This window comes from Anolis sagrei, chromosome 2 (assembly GCF_037176765.1).
Source record: "Anolis sagrei isolate rAnoSag1 chromosome 2, rAnoSag1.mat, whole genome shotgun sequence".
Classification (NCBI taxonomy): domain Eukaryota; kingdom Metazoa; phylum Chordata; class Lepidosauria; order Squamata; family Dactyloidae; genus Anolis; species Anolis sagrei.
Window position 1 is genome coordinate 137592252 of NC_090022.1, and position 23283 is coordinate 137615534.

A 23283-nucleotide genomic window follows, 5' to 3' on the forward strand; every position below is an offset into this window, starting at 1 on the left:
AATGACAAAAGTTCTTCTCCAAAAGTGACCAACGGCATGCTACGAAAATCCACGAAACAATCTGCGCCATGGCAACAACCTGCAGCTTGGCAACCAACAAACTGACTGCAACTCTTAGTAATGAATGGTAAGAGGCCAGGGGCCCGTCACTTAGCAACCAGAAAATTGTGCTATTACAACAAAAAGCATATTTAAATAGAAGGCGGAATGAGAATTTTTAAGACTCTGATACCATGCAAATGGGTTCAGCACCTTTGAGTTAAAGAGGAGGCATTGTTTGCACTTTGTTTAAACTCAGATGGGGCAGGAGATGAAGAATGGAGGGCTCTGCAGACATTGCTTTGGAAAAAAATACAAGCAAACCACGGCTTAGACGAGAGCATCTCATGCTCTCAAATCATGTTGGATTAAACTTCCTGCCATGTATGTCGGGGCTGCTGGTTGTTCAGGTTGAGAAGAACTTAAACAGGTTTTCAGTCGTGAAAGAAAGGGGTGATAATAATGCTATGATTCCAGTTTTCCTGTATGGAAGGGGGTTGGACTAGATGGCCCATATGGCAACCTATTATTGAATCCTGGAATTTGCAATTTGGGGAGGAGCATCCAGAACTCCAATCGGAGAGCTTCTCTGCTGCCCCTGACCAAACGGCAAATCCCAGGACTCATAGGATATCGCCATGGCAGCTGTAGTGGAATCATAGCTCTAATGCTGTGTAGTGTGAGTAAGCACCATGTCCAACAGACTATGGTATAGTTATAGTTTAGGCAGATATCTTAATATAATCTGACCATCCTCTCACTTCCTGCCCAAAAATATTTGAAGCTGATGGGCATAAATCACTCACTGATATGCAGATGAAACATTAAGCTCTTCACTTCTGAATCATGGTCAATACTAATATTTCTAGCTCTTGGCATAGACGTCAATCTGCTATAAAAAGTAATACTGTAAGGAATTCAAAGAGCTTGTAAGACCTCTGAAAAAACACAAGTTCTTACAACATGACTACTTGAGAATCGCTGGTTAAGCATTCACTTATTTCCTTCTTTTGTGGGGCTGTCTGTAGTAATTTCTTGTATCAGTACTCAACTCTTCCAAACGTTTTGTTAAATGGAGGGTATGAATTTGTCTTGGAACTCATTGGATACCAAGGGCCCATAGCACATGCGGATTTTGTATTTAATGTGCACCAAAACCAAAAAGAAATTAAAGAAAAATGAGTTATAGGTGGCAGAACATTGTTGGCTAAGTTAAGGTTACCCCTTGACATTAAGTCTGGGGGTGGTGCTTATCTCTATTTCTAAATCGAAGAGCCAGCGTTGTTCATAGACACCTCAAAGGTCATGTGGTCAGAATGACTCCATGGAGTGCCATTAACTTCCCACAGAAGCAATACCTATTGATCTATCACATTTGCATGTTTTTGAACTGCTAGGTTGGCAAAAGCTGGGGCTAACAGTGGGATATCACCCCGCTCCCCGATTTGGTCAGCGAGTTCAGCAGCTCAGCAGTTTAACCCACTGCGCCACCAGGGGTTGGCTAGGAGTCAAATATCATGTATAGATAACAACTATCAAAATGTATCAAATCACTTCAGTACAGGGCTCGGAAAACGGCATCTTATAGCAAAAGAATACATACCCTTTGCACATTCTTTTGATTCCTATAAAATGTGTTCAGGTGGATTTGTATCTTTTGGAAACAAGCTCCACAAATGTTTACACACACATATGGTCATGGTCACACATACATATGCAACTACTCTATGCTGCAGTTACTATACAAATGCTCCTTTGGATTTCTCAGGCCAATGGGAGGGGAGAGGAAAGGATTATAGGAAGGTAGCGACCAGAAAGTAAGAAATACTTGGGAATCGTGATTCTGCTCCTCCAGAAAAAGGCATTGGAGTGTGTGACATGATGCATGTCTGCGAGAGAGAGAAAGATGGTGGGTAGTGGTGGCAAATTATACCATGAGAGTGAAATGAAGAGCAAAATTCTCCCCAGATCTGGAACCCTTTCACACTACACAACTATTGCACAATCATTTTGTGTTTCATTATGCTGGGAACATCTAGCAGAATCTGTGTGTGTTGTAGTCTGGTAAGGCACTAGGGGACTTTTTGGCTGGGAATGCTAAATCATTCTCCCTAAATGTTGGATGTCACGATTCCATAGGATGTTGCCATGGCAGTTAAAGAGATAATGAAGTGCTGCAGTTGTCTGATGTGAAAGGGCCCCTGGGGAATGTGTGAAGCAAAACGAGGTATCTAAAACAGGCTGGCATGGAAGAGGCGGCAATCACACTTTAAATGTTCCCCCATAGAAGGAAAATCCGTGTAATGGAAGAAGTAGCTGCACGGCATGAGAAGCCGACTTGACCGAACTTCTCTTACTACAGTCCCTTTCCTATGTGGGCATCCAAAAGGGAAATCCTCCCCACCTGTAATGGTATAGCCCATTCTTATACTTCTGTATAATTACATATAGAGATCGTGTGCGCAATTAGACAAGTATCAATTCTTACACATGAAAATAAAATCCATCCACAAAAAAGGGATGTCTTGAGGAAATGCAAGGCTTGCAAAAATACAAACACATCTTTTGGGGGGGGGGGCAGACAGTTCTTCTGAGATGGGGGAAATATCCGAAACAGCCCTATAAGGGCTTCCGTGGCCAATGAATGATGGTTAATTGTTGGGGAATTGTGATGGTTGAATTGGAAAACCAAGAGAATGAAGTATCAGGAAAAGGGCACTCCAGTATGGCTGAATATTTGAAAAGAAGCACTACAGCATCTGGGTGCACAAATCACTTGCTCCAACTAAGTCCATCTCATCCCTTCCACATACAGACCCAGCTGGGAATAGGAGACCGAGAAAGAGGGAGGATTGAGATAGACGACAATTCTAGTAGTAAGCCCATAGTACGTAGTAGTACATAAAGTACTTATAAATAAAAGAAGCGATCCTGCTATTGCTCTGTATAAATTCATTGTTTTGGTCCTGCTTCTTCTAATCAGTCTCCATCAGGAGCAGTTAAGTCCATAACAATGGTACAATGGTAGCATGCAACTGCACCTTTTCCCAGACACAACGAAATAGCTGGCATTCAGACGTCAACAACCATTGCATCTCAGCTTAAATTATACAAAAAACAATCAACTAGTCCTATGTGTCTCAAAAACAAATAAAGGGAAAGTGCTCTTCACAAAAGTAAGTGTTTTTGTTCTTAATACAGTTTAAAAAATAAATATGTTCAGGTGCAAAATGTGTGCCTTCAGTTTCCATTCAGAAAAAGGTGTGATAAATTTATCAGAAAGCACCTGACAGCTCCAGATCCCATCTATTCTTGGAAGCTAAGCTGGGTGAGCTCTGGATAGTACTTGGATGGGAGAACAGCAGTAAATACCAGGTGGTATAAGCTGTATTTCAGAGACTGAAATGAACAAAACCACCCCCAAGTCTTCCTTACCTAAGAAAACCCTACAAAATTAATGGGTAGCCATAAGCTGACAGGCGGCTTGAAGGCACATACACGCAGTCATAATGTGAGGGGAAATGGATTAAGGGTAGAACTGAATTAGGTTTTTACTGCATGCCCAGAAAGCCTCATTAGACATTTTTGTTCCAGTGCATGCACACAAGGAACTCTTAATCTCCCCACCCAAGTAAAATTGCCAAAAGTAATTCATGCACAAAGTCCATAGCCTCTCCACCCCAATGTTAAAATGCACATTTCCTTGTCAGGTATGTGCCTGATCTGAAACGTAAAATTCTTTTAAACTTTCCCTGGAAAAGACCCTTAGTCCCGAGCAGCTGCTAATAACAAAATGCGGTACATGGAATCATGATCTGATCACATATACAAACCCAAAATTACATCAAAAGCTTCTAACATGAAGAATACTAGTATGCTAAAACCCATATTGTTGTTGTTGATGACGACAGACCGTTCATGGGCAAACTTCAGCCTTCCAAGTGTTTTGGACTTCAACTCCCACAATTCCTATCAGCCGGTAAGCTAGCTGGGATTTCTGGGAGTTGAAGTCCAAAACACCTGGAGGACTGAAGTTTGCCCATGCCTGCGATAGACTTTTGGCAAAGACACCTGACAAGCCAATGAGGACAGGAATTGGCGAGCCAACTGGGTAATGTACTTTTCTTAAGAACATGCTTTTAATTGTTTTAAGCTGGGCATTCAATTTTAGTTCCATTTAAAAATCAATACTGGCTGATTCCCCCTTATCCAAAATGCCTGGGACCAGAAGTGTTTCGGATTTTGGGTTATTTTTTCCCCCTTCAGAATTTGGACTACCTGTATTTGCACACACATCAATGATAAGACATCTTGGAAAAGACACCCAAGTCAAAACACAAAATTCATGTATGTATCATATGTGCATAACTGAATTTAACTTTATACAGTTATTTTATTTATCGTGTCATCCACAACCAGAACATTGTATTACATTTCTAATGGAACAAAACAAAACAAACAAACTTTATACAGTATTTAATACAATTTATGCATGAAACAAAAATGTCACCCATGTGGAAAACTTAGGAATTTTGGAGAATTTTGGAATTCCAGATAAGAGATGCTCCACTTGTATTAGCTTCCTGTTTTAAAATATTCCACTGTGCCACCTTGAATCCCACCTTTAAACCAGTTAAAGCATACAAGGAAAGAGGCGGCCATCAGATTTAGAAGGACACAAATGCCACCCAGAATGACCTGGCTTGCATTGCAAAACCCATTTACACAACTGGAGGATAGATTCCAGAATCTGGGTGCTACTACTAAAAACGAGCTTGGGTAGCACGTGACTTCCACACTGTTCATTTCATGCCACCTATATAAGTACCATCATTTGAGGAGATTCTGCCAAAGGTCTCTTAAACAGCTCTCACAATAAAAAGAGAATACAGAAATGTATATATTTTGCTGCTGAGTGGCAAGTTGATACAGATTACAAAAAAGGGTAGTGGCTTTATTTGTTTTCTCAGCTGCTAAGATCGAGATCACTCTAGCTTCCTCGGACATGATTTGTTGCAAATTGGATAAAATATAACTCTGACATGTTATGTGCACAATTTTATTGCTAGTAATTCTGTTGTACTGGGATTTTACAGTTATGGCTTGAAGCTTTACCCAACTGCCCCCACCCCATCCCCACCACCCCTCTCCCAGGGCCATTTCCTCTGCCAATGAAGGGCGTATTGTATATTTTCTGGCACAGTTCAAGGTGACCTGTATCCAACTTGAATGACTTGGGATCTGCAGGTGTTGGAAGTATTGTCTCCTTTACTCCCATTTTCTTTTTGGTTCCATAACAAGCTTCAGGGCTGACCTTACCATTAGGTAAAGTGAGGCAGCTGCCTCAGACTGCAGATCTCAGAAGTCAGGAAAAGTCAGCAAATCATTATTTATTCATTTTGAATTGTAATTGAATTGTAATTTACTGCCAGGGAGTAAAAAAGATGCTTATGGGACTTTGTCGAGCTTTGGGGGTATTGGTGCCATTTCAAGAAGCAGAAGGTCTTGGTGTTGCCCTTCTTCTTCATTGTACCATGCATGCAGCGAAAGTATACAGAAAGGCATTTTTGGTGATCACTAAACAGCTGTGAAATACCTTCCCCTTACAATCCCCAGGATTATTCAGAAAACCTTCTGGGAATGTTATTAGATTTTCCCATCTCAAGCAACATTCAAAAATCAGAGTTAAACCAGTTCAGTGGCTCAGACAACTTTTGGACATCTCGGGTACGATAGTCTATCCTTAACCTCTCTAGTTCTCAGCACAGTTAATAGAACAGTTGTTCTTTGGCAGCTGACATGCCTTCGCTGTTGATTGAGATTATTGTTATAGTTGGTCCTGAAAAGGTCCATTGGTTGGTTTCGTTGGTTGGTCGCTTCTGGTGTGAGAGAATAAGCCGTCTGCAAAGACATTGCCCAGGGGATACCCAGATGTATTGCAATCTCACAGGAACACCTCAGCAAGTGAGAGTCCAAACCTGGCAGGCTAAAACCCAGAACCTCAATCCATGGCTGATACCAAATGAGAGACTTCCTTCTGGGCACACAGAAGACTGTCCAGCTTGGAAGGCACTGAATGGACTGCGCTCTGGCACGAGATGCAGAGCCAACATTAAGAAATGAGCCCACAACATGCAAGTGTGGAGAAGAGCAAACCACAGACCACTTATTACAATGTAGTCTGAGCCCCGCCACATGCACAATGGAGGACCTCCTTATAGCAACACCAGAGGCACTCCAAGAGCCAGTCAAAGGACATTTAATATACAGTAATGTCAAGTTTTTAAACTTTGTGGGTTTTTAAAAATACTTTACAACTGTACCTTTGGTTCACTCCTGATACAATAAATAAATAAAAATAACCTCTGTAGTTAAATGACTTCTGGGCTTTTTCAAACCAGTGCTTTGATTCCACTTCATCTGCCATGGCAGTATCTTATGGGATCCTGGGATTTGTAGTTTGGTCAGAGGCATTAGAAGAGCTCCCAGTCCGAGGACCCCTTCCTGAACAATTCCAGGATGCCAGAGGCTGTTGCCATGGCAGCTATAGTAAAATGGCCCCACTGTCTAGTGCAGAGCTTTCCAAACATTTCATGTTGGTGCATCATTTCGCGACACAGTAATTCAGTTTTTCTAGCAAACCAGTGGTTAAGCAAACCTTTGTAAGAGATAAGGACGCATACATAAATTGTAATAATGACATGTATGGGGACACAACATATCTTTTGAAAACCTTTCATTTATATTTTAAAAAATAGATGATTCATAAGACAATAACATACATTTCCAAATTTTTTGTCATTTCTCATTACATTTGCACAACACGCCTAGACACTGCAGCCGACACCAATGTGTCTCGACACAGAGTTTGCAAAGATAAGAGTTTGACAAGACAAGACATACACACAAGATGGTCAAAGTCAGTACAAGGCATGACTTCTGCCAATTATGGGTGTGCCAGTAACAAGATCATACACAAGTTGCATTTCTTTAAAAAGTTAACTCCTTTCGGCAACAAGTCTTAAACTCTTCTCAGCCAGCAGAGACATGCTGGTTTGGGGGGGAAGGGGTTGCAAGCTTTGAAAGTTGTGTGTGGCCAGTTAGTCATTGGCAACGTTAAATCAACATGGTGCAGACTTTTGAAGGTGGCATGAGAACAAACCCTTGCAATGTTCCTGTCCAATGTTTTAAGAATCAGTGTCTGCTATAGAAGTTAATAACCAAAGACCTCAAAGCAATTGGGACTGTGCAGTCAATCAAAAGCCAGATAATCACTTGCTCTCCACCCATCTTTTTGTCCCAAAACCAGCCTTCTTCCTGGCTCTTGCCAACACTCACCATCTGCCGGAAGGCCTTGGAGTCCTTGGTCCGAGGGAACGAGCGCTCAGGGACCCAGCGAGGCACCAGCCCCTCAGTGGAATTGGCCTGAGCCCTTTGCAGCTTGGCTAAGATGGCTTTCTCCTCTTTCTGTTGAAGACAATGTGGCAGAGGAACAAAATTAATAAAGGGGAGCCATGGTAGGGGGGAATCCTTCCAAGCACTCTCCCCTCTTTAAAAAAAAGGCATATATCTGGATGGGGAATGGAGGGCCCTCCAAATGATGTTGGATTATGACTCTAATGGAAAAATACTTTTAAAATTCAAACTAAATAGAATGGCTAGGCTTCCAACACTTCTATATTTCTGTCAGTGTGAGATTTTTTGAAGTGTTTCAATTGATGCTTTAAAATGACATTTAGTTTGCATAACTCACTGGTGTTTTACTGAACTTTTTGATATGCCCTAAGACACTTTGTATCCTAGCCTTAAGAGAAAGATGAGATATAAATAAACACCCATCATCCCTGATCATTGAAGGTGCTAGCTGGGGATGATGGAAGTCTGAATCCAACAACATTCAGAAAGCCAGAGGTTGCCCACCCAATGTGTATGCATGTGTGTGTGCAGGCTGAAGATGCAGCTTCTGCTGTTTCGTCTTTGAATAAGAAAACTCTTCCTGTGAGCCTCACTGGCACCACACACCAAGCCCTCCACAGATGAACATGTAAATGTGCTAGCCCTCTTCCCTGTACATACATGCACCAGGGCAAATTATTATCATTCTATTTCCACCCTGTTCCTAACTCCATCTTGGACTCACTCGTTTCTGGCTGCAGCCCACAATGAAGAAGGTTTCAATGTTATGCTCCTTGAGGTAGGCATTGCGTTCGCCCCCGTGCCCTGGTTCCACTTCGTAGTCCTCGTTCAGGTACTGCAGTGTTGCCTGGGTAATGTGGATCCGCCTGACAGAGAACATTATTATTCACACAAGTCATCCAGTGAAGCCCATTTCTCTTGCAACTCATGAAACAGCCACCTTCATAACCACAATGACGCTCTTCTGGCATCTTACATTCACGTCGAAGAGATAAGCAACACTGAAGTGGCTTAGTCTATGCTTATGGGGCACACTGACCAAAACAGGTCAAGATGGACAGATAAGACAGCAAGAGAAGTGTCATAACAGGAGAGGTAGCAAGAAGAATGCAAGTCACAGACTGAGGGAGACCTGACATGAAGCTTTGGACAGGGAAAATCTGAAGGGGCAGCTGGAAGAATCAAACTGCAGGAGCCTCTTCCAGAAGCATGGATGGTGTTTAGAGTCCCAAGTATGTACAGCTGGGGGTGGTGTGGTGGTAGTATTTAGCTTGTATGCACCATGTAGTACAAGCAAGGAAGAAAAGGAGAAAAGAAAGCGGATTGAATTTGGACTAGCAAAACCAAACAGATGACTGGATGTCAAAAGTCAAGGCAGATGGTGATAGGAAATCTTAGTTTGGAAGCTTCAGGAAAAAAGAGTTAGCAGACCCCATAATCTTTTACCACCTTTGCAATGTTTAAGTAAAGTTGGTGACGAACTCACTGTGCTTGCTACAGTCACATCAAATGACTCATTTACATGAAAACTACAGATGCAATTGGAAGCTCTTTTTCGGCTAATTTGCTTCAACATCATAGAGTAAGCAAAAGAGGAGAAGAAGAGAGATTTGTGAGAGTCAAGGGACTGGAGAGGAGGAGCTCTCCTGTTACTCCCTTTGGGTTCTGGCTCCACTCGCTGCACGTGCCCCTCTCCCAGATTTCCCCTGAGAGGAAACCACCCTTTGAGGGGGTCAGGAAGTTCCCCACCGGTGACCAAGGGTGCTCCTTCCCAACAACCTTCCTTATTTTCAGGCTTAGAAAGTCCTGACTTACCCAGCTTTGCCACCAGCCTCCATTTGGTTGGCCAAGGTGACATCATTGGACCAGACATCAAACTGCCACTTGCGCAGTCCCAGCACTCCACAGTGCACACGCCCGCTGTGGATCCCAACACGCATGTTCACATTCACCCCGGTCACCTCACGCACCAACCTAGAAGAAGGACAATAGGATAAGGATCCAAACCTCTCTCTCGTACAGATAGCAAAAGCCTACAGAGATATCATCCCATGAGGAAGGAAAGACCCTGTCAATTATTAATAGTTTCATGAATGTGCATGGTACTTTGGAAAATAAATAACGCCAGTTCCTGTCCGGGAAAGTTTTTAGTCTTTTCAGTCAGGCAAGGCTGTAGAACTAGGGTGGGAATCATATGATTCCGAATAGCCCTAAGCCAGCACTGCCAATGATAAGGAATGCTGGAAATTGCAGTGCAATAACATCTGGAGGGCCACAGGATTGCCACTCCTGGTTTACAACTTGCCTACTGAAATAAACTATGCAAACAGGGTGGGATACAAAGATAAAGAGTTTGAGCTCAAAATAGAGTTGGTTAATATGTTGCAGTAAGAATGGCCTATAATTGGAACAGGAAAAGGAAGAGCCATATGTAAACCCATTGCCATCACGACTTGCAAAAGTTTGGGCTCGTGTGCAAGTTGCGCTTTGGTGTAAAGATGTCTGCAGATGGAGACAAAAGAATGCTATGCCAGACTCCAATTGTTTCATATTGCTACCATCCTGTCCATGTTAATTGAGGCTGATGGAAGGTATAGCCCCAAACATCTGGAGAACATCACACGAGGCAGGCTGTTTTACATGCTGCTGTTATCATGCTTATAACAAGCTCACCACAGCAGTTGGGCTATTATTTTCCCAAGGGACCACAAGTTTCTATTTCTGGATGTTTACACATAGTGAGTTTACTTCTGCCAAAAGGATTATTTTACTCTCTCCCACAGAGACTCAGCAAAATAGATTCACCATTATTAGTTATTAGTTGTTGCTATTATAAAAGAAATTTTTCCACCGTTTCAAATGATATTCAACTAATCCTACAGAAGCTGACAATATTTCTGATGCAAGCAAAGTTTCCAACAAAAGCCTGGGAAATGTGCAAGACCTTTGGATGGACTCTCCATGGGCTTGCCAATCCATATGGAAAAGCCAGTTTTCCTCCTTTCCGCTTCTATGAGCTCAGATGCTATTTGAGAAGCATCTGACCAAGCATTCAGTGGTTATGGCCCTTAGAAATGGAAGTAAAATGAGAGGGAAGCTGGAACTAGAATGAGCATGTTGGCTAGGAGAATAGTATAAGCTCAAGAGACGAGACCCAGCTGCAGCTAGGAGTCTGGGAACTGGGTCAACCCGTAAGAAAACCCGAATTAATTCCTCATACTTGGACCTCTGTTCTGGAGGTCACCTATTCTGGCAAGAGCTGAAGAGTAAATGCATTTAACAAAGGCTGAGACAAGAAGTCTGGGGCAATCCTGGACATCAGGGTACATCTCTAGCCAATGTAAACAACAACAACAACAGCAGCAGCACCCTCTCCGCCTATTATTTAAAATCTTTCTGTTTTAAAAGCCTGCAGCTCAATGGACAGAAGGATTCTGCTTCATAACAAAGAAAGCTAGTCATGTTAAGAAGAGTCCTCCTGGATCAGACCTAAGGCTTATTTAGCCCAGTAGACTGTTCCCTTAGGAGCCAAGTAGTTCTTCATAGTTGTTCAGCAAGATATGAATGTGTAAGCCAATGTAAGTAGTCACCACTTACAGTCTTTTGTTCCACGAATGAGTCTAATTCCCTCCCAAACTGAGGGTTCATTACTCTTGGCATGACTTGTTAGCACACACTTTTAACTGTAATAGTCTTACATCTGAAGAGCATGGAATATATTCTGGAAAGGACCAGGAGGAAGGCAATAAAGCAAATAGAGACATGTGGTTTGGAGAAAAATTATATGGGAAAAGATGTGAGATTAGTAATACTGGTCAGCACACATTTTGGTGCCTCAAATGTTAGCCTTGTTTATGGGTATTGTTGACCTGCTGATTCTAAAAATGACACAAATATTCTTCCCATCGGCTCTAGTTTTTGATATACAGAATATATACCATCTACCAGTCTTCATCTGCTTGCCCATAAAAACCATGAGAACCATATCAGACTAAAGTTGATGCAATCTATCCAATGCAATTTTCTGAATCAGCACCCAAAATAACCCCAGGAACAGGCCTACAAATCATGACACAAAGTAATTTTTTTTGTTGGGCTGTGAAAATCAAAGTTCAGGCAGTCCCTGAGTTACAAACATCTGGCTTACAAATGACTCATAGTTAAGAACTTGGTGAGACAAAAGGAACTGAGAGAAATCTATTCCTCAGAAGGGAAATTCACTCCCGGAAGAGTTATAATGGGAAGGTTTATCAGCAATCCTTGTTTCTACAACAAGCCAATTTTTTCAAAATTCAATTATCACAGGGACAGAAAGTGAGGTGAAATATTCTGAACAGGGGCAGAGACACTTATACTATCCAAACATAGATAGATAGATAGATAGATAGATAGATAGATAGATAGAGGCAACTGGAGTTACACTTTAAAAATGTATCTGTTCTGACTTTCCATTTTCCCTCTTTAATTTCCGATTCTTTAACAGATGCTTCCACAATTTAAGCAGTTTTCCAATACCTGTCCAAATCAGGTGTATTGCAGTGGAGCACAGAATCACACTTCGATGCTAACATCATTACTGTCGTTTATAAAACACTATTTTCTGACCAGAAAGTTCTGATTTACCAGAAACCTCTGGCTGGTGGAAAGCCTCTGGCTCATGATCTCTATCATCTCCCCAACCAATACGGCCAATGGTCACTGATTATGGGAGATACTGTCCAAAACATCTAGAACCATAAAGCTTCCTCACTCCTTGTTTACTGTTGTGGATAATGCCACTCTTGATCTTAGAGTGGAGTTCCAACTACAACACTCTCCATCTCATTGATTTCTTTTCTTCTTCTTTTCTATCACACTACCACATTAAACGCATATAGCAACTAAGTTTATATAAATAGATTTATGGCAGTATTCTTTCTTTCCCAGTCACTCTGCGCAGATTCAGGGCGCAATATCAGGCATAGAATTGACACTCCAAGAAGTTTGTGGCATTCATGGTTTTCGAAAGAGGAAGGCTGTAGACCATATGGCTGTAAAGATAACCTCAACAATGTATGGGCCACGCCTGGTGGATTCACAAGAGGCGGAGGAGAAGCGAGGGAATGGAGAAAATAAAGTTCTTAGAAGAACGAGGCAAGTCTCTCTCATCCCAATGCAGCTTCAGGAATGCCCCCAAAATTGGGAGGAAAGGAAGAGATATTTCCAGAACAGATAGCATTTCTTTGGTTTTACAGTTTATAGCCTCTCACATTGGAGAATTCGGATCTTTCAATTTCAAAGAATACATTGTACCAGGAAGGCTAACCTAAACAAATGGTTATTACTGCAAATATTTTGCATAGTAGGGATATATGTAACAGACCATGTAATGAAAGCTTTTGGCATTAGGAATAGATTAATTATGCTTACTGGGAAGCAACATTTACTCATCCAAAAGATTTCATAGGGGTAATTTCTAGGGAATTTGCTCTCTCTCTCTCTCTCTCTTTTTCTTAACACAAATTAAGAATCAGAAAAGCAACAATACAGGTACCGTAAAGCAGAGGTTAATACATAATGAGCAATATTGTTGTTGTGTGCCTTCAAGTCATTTTTAATCTACAGCGATCTTGGGATGAAACCTATCATGCGGCTTTTTCAGTAACATTCGTTCAGAGGGATTTTGCTCTGAGGCCATAGGTTTTTTAAATCCTTGTGTGTTACTATTTATATGTCAGTTATATTAAGTGTATTGTTTTTGATTACTATTTTTTGTTTTATTGATGTGTTGTTGGGCTTGGCCTCATGTAAGCCGCTCCGAGTCCCTTTGGGGAGATGGTGGTGGGGTATAAATAAATTATTATTATTATTATTATTATTATTATTATTATTATTATTATGAGGTTGAGAGTGTGACTTCTCTGTGACTGGGTGGAGATTCAATTCCTGGACTCTCAGAATCCTGGCCCAAAATTCAAATCAGTGCATCATGCTGACAATGCACTGTTTTCTATTAAAGTAAAACCAAACCTTGTACATTAAAAAAAGATATTCCAAACTCTGTTAGATTGCTGTGTCAATTGGGGAAGCAGGCCGTCTCTGCTGGAAAATTACTCTTTACTTTCTAGCTCTCTGTATGGTTTACAATCCACATCTGGGAAGTTGCCATGTGTGTACATAGGTCATGTGCAACATATCTTATCTGTTGTGAAGCCAATGCAAGTATCAAACGATGGTTCATTGAGAGGCTGTCTAAAGGGAAACACTGGAATGCGAGGCTGGACACAAAACCCACCATGTCCTCTCACCCAACCCAAAATTGGGAGTGAATCTTAAAATGCCCCATCATTAATAATAGAGACCCCAAGTCATGTTTTCAAGTATTTTCCCCTCTTCCTTTTTGAATGCCTCTCTGACCTTCTTTTCAAGACAGGAATTGAGCAGAAAAATGACCTCACTTATTTTGGGAAAAAAATTGCAACTAAGGGGTTCTAAATCGTGAAGGAGAAATGCCTCCAAAACCCTTCTAGGAGGCATGGGAACATTTTACTGGGAACAGACGGCACTCAAACATGGGGAAAATGTTCCCCAGTCCTCTTACACTTAAAAAGGTAAAAGTTTCCCTTAACATTAAATCTAGTTGTGTCCGACTCTGAGGGGTGGTGCCCATCTCCATTTCTAAGCTGAAGAGCCGGTGTTGTCCATAGATGCCTCAAGGACATGTGGCTGGCATGACTGCATGGAGCGGCGTTACCTTCCCGTAGAAGCGGTACCTATTGATCTACTCACATTTGCATATTTTCCAACTGCTAGACTGGCAGAAGCTGGGACTAGCACTAGGAGATCACCCCAGTCCCTGGCTTCGAACTGCCGACCTTTTGGTCAGCAAGTTCAGCAGCTCAGCAGCTTAACCCAGTGCACCACTGGGGGTGCTCTTACAATTATTACTATTATATTTATTTGTACCCAGCTTTTCCCCCAAGACTCAGAGGCTATTTTTAGGACTGTTGAATGATAACATTTTTGACTCTACCCAAGGGACCACATGCACAACTGGGCCACAGTTTGCTCACCCACCTAAAAGGTTTACACATGTATTTCAGCATGAGATGAATGGAGCATTATCTTCAGTGGACAGGTACAGGCATGCATAACTGCATAGAGTAAATAAATAATCCCAGCAGTGGGTTCAAAGAGCGATAAAACCAAACCTTACAGGCTGTGACAACAGTGCGGCCAGTGACGGACAGCCGTGATAGGTGTTAACACCACAATTCACCTGTTTTTTAATGCAGTTCTCACAGACTGTACTTTCTGCATTTCATGGCATTTCGACTGCCAAGTTCACATTGTTCTCCACTGCATCTGGAGCTAGATATCTATCTTTCATGTAAGAATATGTTTCATGAATCAGATGCAGCAGACACTAGTATGGTCCACTAAAGCTTATGCCCCGACAAACTGGTCTTCAAGAAGGCACCAGATCAGGGAAGGAAATATGTGACTCTCCAAAATTATACTGGAATGCAACTCCCAAAATTGACTATAGACTGCTTTAAGGCTGTTGGGAGTTGGAAGGATTCTGCATGACTCCTATCTCTACTTTGACAGAACAATGTGGATCCTCCTCTGGAAAATCGTCACAGACACAGTGTGTGACACATGTATAGTAAGTCAACCGGGAACCCCAGGAACATACACGTCTTGCAAGCCAAGTCATTCCCCATCTCACACTCACGAAATGGCCTCAATCATGTCCACGCCCATCTCCACACAGCAGTGGGCATGATCTGCCCGTGGCTCCGGCAGCCCTGAGACACAATAGTAGCAATCCCCGAGGATCTTGATGCGCAGGCAATGATTCTCCTGGAGGACAACAAAAAGAAGGATCAGTGAGGAGAAAGGTTAAAAAATCCCATCATCCATGACTGGATTGTTCCATTATTTAAATATTCTAAGGTTATGGCTTGAACAGGCAACTGAGAAAATGGATATATCGGCACCAAGGCCAAGCAACCAAGGAGGATTACTTAATTAGAATTCAACAGAGAAGAGGAGGAGGTATTATTGATCTTTGAGGGCTCAGTGCCTCTTTCCTACACTTCCTCCCACAAACCCACAATGAGCCGCAAGCCACTGCTTCCCCTCCTTTGTCTGCTCACCCTATTCCACCTTCCTCACTTACCGCAGCCAACTTGTCGAAACGGGCAAAAAGCTCATTCAGTGTCATGACCAATTCTTGTGCCGTGCACTGCGAGGCCAGGCTCGTGAATCCCTCAATGTCAGCAAACAAAATGCTGTTGCGGTGAGAAAAGGGGAAAGGAATAGAGAGGTTTTCATTCACCCTACAGCCTTTGAGTCCATTTCTTACCTAACTTGAAGAGATCAGCCTGATGACAACCATTCGTCTTTGGGCCCATCTGATGTTATCTGTGCCCACCCCACAAAGGTGTTCTTTGGATGAAATGCTCCTTGCCTATTGTGGAATATTCTTCAATTATGACCATTCCAAGGCCCCAACTACTGCCAGACATGGACATACACACTACAAACCCGCAAATACCTGACATTGTCATGTTTCTGGATGTAGATTTTGTGGAACATCATGTCTTCCTTCTTGGTGTTGATGTCCTCTTTCATCTCCATTGCAACATGCTGAGGCAGCACTGAGAGCAGGAGTCTCTCCTGTATGTCACCCAAGAGAAGAAGATCCATTATAATTGCCCCAAACAGGAAGTTTTTCCTCACATAAGAAAGAACAAAGCCCAATGACATTTTTTCCCATTATGCTCCACTCTTCATCCTTTTCCATAACCCAGGCCTCACACAGTTGTCTTTCACTCCACTTATTCTTCACTTACAGTCAGCCAAACCCTATTATTATTATTATTATTATTATTATTATTATTATTATTATTATTATTATTACAGGGGGATCAATATGTGCCTAAGGATATGGATGACTTGATACATCCTGGGAGAAGGTCTTACTTGTGGAAGATGAACTGGAGAAAAAGGGAAGAGATCAAAATAAAATAAACACAAACAAATTGGGGCAAGGGAAGAGCCTTAAGGGGCACGAGGAGTGATTCTAGTATTGGAGGGGCAAGCTCCTTTCCTATGACTACAGTTGTCCTTCCACAATTGCAGCTTTGACTTTTGTGAATTTGATTATTCACAGATTTGATTTTAAAATGTTATCTGTAGGAATATCCACATCCTCTAATGTGAGTCTATGGTCAACTTCCTCCAGCCTTGCTGGAGGATCCAGAGCAGGCCTGCACAACCTGTGGTCCACCATGTGCTTTGGACTTGAGCTCCCAGAATTCCTGGCTATTGGACAAACTTCTGAGAGTTGGAGTCCCAAACATCTGGAGGACCACAGGTTGTGCAGGCCTGACATAGAGAACAGCTTTCTAGGTATCTCTAGGTCCTCTAATGAATGCATTCTGCTTCCAACAGAAGGTGACCACAGGAGACCAAGATTTTCCTAAAAGTATGTTCTCTCAAGTGAAAACAAATTAGCAGTTTTTCACTTTCACAGAGGTCCTGTTCCCTTAACCTCAGTGAATGTGGAGGACTGATTGTATACGAGGGACAAAGAACTACATTTAAGATGAGGGATAGGAGCCTTGCAGTCTCTCCTGAGGGACCTAAAGCTCCCAGTATTATTTCTCCCTGTGAGCTATACTGGCAAGGGCTGCTGGAACTTGCATGATACCCACATCTGTTCTAGATAATTCCTGAGGATGATGTACAGACACTTATTTCCTTCTATCTATTATCCAGAACTTGTGAGAGTCACCGGAGTGAACCAAAACAGTGTTAGAGAAAGATATGAGTTTGCAGGCTCAAGTCCTTCTCTAAAACGAACGTGCACTTCTGCATTTGAACTAGGGCTTATCATTTGAAAGATAAGGGGTTTGGACAATGACAGCCCACACTGCTGATTTACAGATCCAAAATATATGCAAATAGCTAACACACATATATTTGCATACAAAGTTTGGGATATTCTTTTACTGGAAAATATTAGTATTACGTCAATAGTGACATGTTCCTAATTTGAAATGTGAAAGACAGGAAAAACTCTGTGTTTGTGTGTGTGTGTACATGTTTCTCTATTTTTTACCTGCTTCCTCCCTCCATTCCTTTTGGGGGACTGGATGGGACTGAAAAATGAGTTATGGAATTAATACATTTTTAATGACACCGTGTTTGCGTGTTTATTATCCCAAACTTATTTCTCAACACTATGTAACTAGAAGACTTTTATTTAAGACGACATACAACATCCAACAGCTGACTAGACGACACATAACATAACATAGATAATTACATGCTTGGTTTCCTTTTCTCAGCTCTTTTTATAGGAATGAGTGCATTAGATATGCATGGCACTATGGAGAACTAGTGTAGACAACATGATTTTCTCTTGTTAACTAATGCTAATGGTTTATTCAGTTTCTATTAGGGAGAGATTCAAACTGGAAAACTCAAAGAGATGTCTTATAATTCAGGTATTCTTTACAGATCAAAATGTAGCTCCATTTCTGAAATGAATTCTTTAAAAAAATACATTCAAATTCAAAATATATTCTGAATAAACTGTTTTTTTCATATCTCATATGATAATTGTATGTTGAACCATGATACATATAGTAGATTTAATGCTTCTAAAGTATCAAAGTGATTTTCAGTTTATAAAGGTTGCTAAGACAGCATTTTAAAGTCTCCTCCAAGATTATTTTCCTACTAACTGTACCCGCCACGCGTTGCTGTGGCCAACCTTCCCTCCCTCTTTCTCTCCTTTCTTTCTTTCTTTCTTTCTCTCATTCCTTCCCTTTTTTTCTTTTCTTCTCTCCTCCCTTCCTTCTCTTCCTCCTCCCTTCCTTCCCCCTCTTTCCTTTCCCTTTCTCCCATTTTTTCCTTCTCTACCTATTCTTGGACTGCAACTCCCAGCAGTCCTCCTGATCATCGACCTACCTACCTACCTACCTATCTCTATCTAGTCTATCTATCTGGAGGATTGCTGGGAGTTGCAGTCCAGGAATAGGAAATTGTAAATACACAGAGATTAGGATGCTCTCAAAGAAATCCAAGGAGAAGAATGCTTGCAGCTTGGAAGCAGTGCATTTGGATTATCCTCCTCTCCTAAAGGGCCAGGTCTAGGGGATGCTGGGAGCTGTAGTCCGGAAGAGAGTGTGGATATGCTATTGTGTGCTTTGTTTGCCGGGGGAGTAGTTTTTGCACATGCACTGTAGCATCTTTTTGCTTTTTTGGCTTTTTAAGACCTCTCTACTGTGTTTTTCAGTGTTTTTATGATTGTCACTCCTCGCATTATTAGGTGTATTGTGTTCAAATTTGGTGTCAATTTGTCCAGTGGTTTTTGAGTTATGTTAATCCCACAAACGAACATTACATTTTTATTTATATAGATGGTTTTGATATCTCCAGATATTTTAATCTTTTCCTAATAATCTGTATATATTAATTTAAAAACATTTTAAAAATTAAACAATAACCCCAAATGGCTAAAAACCACCTAAAATGGACTTGCTCTTTTTTCAACACGATGACCTTAATTAAATGTGGCACTTCTACTTTAAACATTCAAATCCAGTGCTTTGTCTGAAATTAAGAAGCATTATAAGGAAAGGTGGTCTAAATAGCCTAGTCACCAGATTCCCACCAGTTCTTGGAAGCTAAGCAGGATTAGCTTTGATTAGAACTTGCATGGGAGACCACCAATGAATACCAGGTGCTGTAGGCCATATTTCAGAGGAAAGAACTGGAAAAAACACCTCTGAATATTACTTGCTTAAAAAAACCTAATGAAAGTAAATAACTTGCACAAATCAATGGGCAACTTAAAAGCACATAGACAAACTCTTACACTACAAGGAAGTTAATCAAAGGAAACTACAGCAAACGATATGCATCGAGTTCTCCATTTTTCACATGTGAACTTTCCAGATAAATTGACTTTGGGGAGATAACGATTACTCATTGAAAAAGACAAGGGGGAAAAAAAAGCTTTAACGTAATTCTTAGTCATAATAATTTATCAATGTTCACAGCCACACTGGCCACACCCACTAACACAGGCTACCCCAGAGGCCATTAAGAAGTTACTCAATAATCAGCAAAGTTTGTAGAATGTTTCTAAATTAAGCATTAAATTAATGAACAGCTGTCCTGTGCCATGTGTTGCTGTGGCCCAGTCTGGTGATTTGGAAAATAAAGTAGTCAGAAAGTGTTGGTTTCTAATGTATGTAATTCCTTTCTGCTTGTGGATAAACAGTACTTCTTGTTGTTTCTTTCTCAGTATTGATGAAGAGATTGTCTGGTTTGCCTACTCTGGAGCATGCAACATATAATTATCCTTCTTTAGGGGTTCCTTTCAAATCTATGATACTATATCTCTCTCTGTGTGTGAATCATGTATATCTATCTATATCAATAGCTGGATAGCTCTTTGTCAGGAGGGCTTCGATTACGTTTTCTTGCCCTGGTGAAAGGACTTTCTGTTGGTCATGTGGGTTCTGTGTGGGAAGTTTGCCCCAATTCTGAAATTGATGGGGTTCAGCATCAATGTCTTTGATTGTAGGTGAACTATAAATCTCAGTAACTACAACTCCCAAATGTCAAGGTCTATTTCCCCCAAACTCCATCTGTGTTCATATTTGGGCATATGGAATATTCATGCCAAGTTTGGTCCAGATCCATCATTGTTTGAATCCAACTCCCAAACGCAAGGTCAATGCCCACCAAACCCTTCAATTCCATCATTGGTGGAGTTCAGAATGCTCTTTGATTGTAAGTTAACTATAAATCCCAGCAACTACAATTCCCAAATGACAAAATCAATTTTTTTAAGTGATGGTCACTCCTTGGGTTAGTAGGTGTCTTGTACTAGGCCAGTCAGAAGAACATTAAGTCCATCCTTCAGAATCCTGAGGAGTGAAGCCATCTTGTTACCATCCTTAAAAAAAGCGAATGAAAACCAATATTGTTCGGCCAAACAATAGACAGAAATTGGGAATGTTGTTTTTTGGACTATAAATTCCAGAATCCCCAATGGCTGTATTGGCAGGCCATTTCTAGGCATTGTAACCCAAAAGGTGGATTTCTAAATTCTGGTGTTCTCATGCGTTCATCTTATGCCCTGGCAAGCATGATGTCCGTCCCTCCCACCCTCCAATGCCCAAACCAGATCTCTTGCTGCCTTCCCACCTGCTGCCGGTTTTCTCGTTGGAGATGTAGCCGAGCTTGAATGTAGCCACGGGTCTCTTGAAAGGCTTGGCGCTGAGACACTTCAGCTGGGTAGTGAGTGCAGATGCCGATGACATTGGTGCAGAGAAAAATCAAACTGTTGGCACCAAGCTATAAACAAGAGAAGAAACATGAGTGAAATGGGCACAGAGGACAAGCTTGTGTGTACCCCAACTAGTTTCTTCCTCAGCTACCTTTCAACACAAAGTCTGAACTGCTGAGAAAAAGAACATGTATATATTATTTGAATGACAAGTCCCAGAATCCAATTCTAGGAGGTAAAGTGCCCAAAGCACTGTCAAAAAGCAAGCCCATACATTGAGCTTCTCCCTCTCCTATTGTGTAAATTTCCTGACAACCCTTGCTCTACTCCAAGGACAGCTCCTCTTCTTGGAGAATGAATTGAAAGCTTTGTGTTTCAATATATTCTCTTAACCCATAAAGGGGTCTTTGTACGCCCCCTCAACCTCTACTGCTGCCCAGGATACCAAAGGCATTGCTGGCATGAATGGGTAGCCGGACGAACCCAGCCTCTGGTTTTGGGAGATGGAGAGTGGCAACAAAGAAGGAGAGGTTTCATTGAAATCTCTGAGGGCAGTGGAGGGAGAGACTGAGATGAAGCTCTCCATTAATACAGCTATCCATTAACAAAATCCACCTCCTCACCCAGGAATTCTCCTCTAAAGCACACCCATAATTCAACATGCATTGCTAGAGCCTGGAAATGTTATCAACCAGTGAGCCTGGCCAATGGCCATGCTGTATAAAGAATTCTTGGTGACATAGTCCAAAAAGTAACATTTCTAAGTCCCTCTAAGAGCACACAGGCAGGAATCTGTAGCTCAGTGGTAAAGCACGTGGCTTTGAAAGTCTCCGATACAATGCGTGGAAACTTCAGGTAAGAAAAAGAGTGATAAAGAAAGCTCATTTCTGTTTAAGCCTACACCAGTCACAATAGCTAACAACAGGTTAAATCAAAATATTGCGTCATATTGTAAGATAATTTTCTGTATCCACACATCTACATATGTCTAGCCCATGGAGACAATAGCACTTTGCCTTCAGGAGTCAAAGGATAAGTGTGAGCTAGATAGAGCTAAGATATCACCCATCTGAAATTTTACTCTGCTCCTCCAGGTCTTTTGGACTTCTGCTCCCAGAAATCCCAGTCAACTTACCAACTGTTAGGAATTGTGGGAGCTGAAGTCCAGAACATCTGGGGGAGCATAGTTTGAGAAACACTGCTCATTTCAACAACTGTTAGATTAAGCCTCCCCAAACAACACTGCTTCTACACAATAGGCTTATGGGTGGAAAAGGGGATTGGGAGGAAACAAGCTAAGACAACAGATTCAAGGTCCAATTCTTCATGAAGACTTGAAGGCACATGATCGAGCCTATGGAGATTTATGAGTAGCTTTATGGATTTTTTTTCCATTTCCAAAGCAATGCCTGGATGTTTTGATGTTTTACCATCCTTGTGGGAGGCTTCACTCATGTCCCTGCATGGGGAGCCAGAGCTGACAGAGGGAGCTCATCCACACTCTACCCTGATTCGAACCTGCAATCTGTTGGTCTTCAATCCTGCCGGCACAAGGGTTTAACCCATTGCGCCACTGGCTTTAAGGTGGAAAACTATTTGCAAATCCCATATATACCACCTTAAATTCCACGATAGAAAAAAGGAGAGTAGAAATGGAACCAATTTGTAGGTTTTACAACTGGATATAGTTGACCATTGGTGAAGAAAATAATTCAGGCAGAGGAGACCACATGATGGCTTGTGCCCCTTTGCATCTCCCTCTGATGCTCCGACTAGTAAGTTCAAAACCACTGACTTAAGCTACCTGTTCTCATAGCACACAAAGACAATAATATACAGTCAACATAGTGTACTGCACAGCTTTCCAAACAGTGTGTCGCAACACATTTGTATGTAGGTGTGTTACATGAATGTAATGAGACACTTCTAAGTCTATGTGAAATGAGCAATAGATCATTTATTTTTAAAAATATAAATGAAAAGTTTTCATGAGATGTGTTGTGTCTCCACATTTTGGTATTACAATTTAGTCGTCCTGAGTCCCTCTGCGGAGGTTGAGAAAGGACAGGATATAAAAGCCTTAAATAAATAAAATAAATAATAATACATATATGTGTCCACATCTTTTATAAGAGGTTGGTTTATGGCATGTTTGGAGAGTTCTGGTATAGTGGTTTGAGCGCTGGGCTACAATTCTGGAGACCAGGGTTTAGATCCCTGCTCAGCCATGGAAATCCACTGGATGACCTTGGGCAAGTCATACTTTCTTTGGAAGGAAAAGGAAACAAACCTTGCCAAGAAACCCTTGTGATAGGGTTACCAATAAATCAGGAACTTGAAGGCACAGAACAACAACAAGATGGAGGGGCTATTGGAAGCTCTGGGCAATATGTAGAATGGAGGAGTGAGAAACGCTACCACTATTTTTATCTCAGTTTGGTATTCTACGTTTTTAGTAGATGTTTTATGGTATTTTGCATTTTAATAGCCCTGAGAACTCTGGAAAGTGAATGGTTTAAAAGTGCAATGAA

At 41.5% G+C, this 23283-nt stretch overlaps 1 protein-coding gene across 3 annotated transcripts in view; it reads right to left on the reverse strand.

Annotated features, from left to right (window-relative positions):
* ADCY6 (adenylate cyclase 6) overlaps positions 1–23283 on the reverse strand; it is a 64786-nt gene that overhangs the window by 26383 nt on the left and 15120 nt on the right. For all 3 annotated transcript variants that reach the window (XM_060764134.2, XM_060764135.2, XM_060764136.2), the window contains exons 4-10: positions 20671–20820; positions 15998–16119; positions 15620–15731; positions 15173–15300; positions 9271–9429; positions 8180–8321; positions 7378–7506 (exon numbers count right to left, since the gene is read on the reverse strand). In XM_060764134.2, the coding sequence (XP_060620117.2) occupies positions 7378–7506; positions 8180–8321; positions 9271–9429; positions 15173–15300; positions 15620–15731; positions 15998–16119; positions 20671–20820 (942 nt within the window). The remainder of the gene's footprint in view (positions 1–7377; positions 7507–8179; positions 8322–9270; positions 9430–15172; positions 15301–15619; positions 15732–15997; positions 16120–20670; positions 20821–23283) is intronic.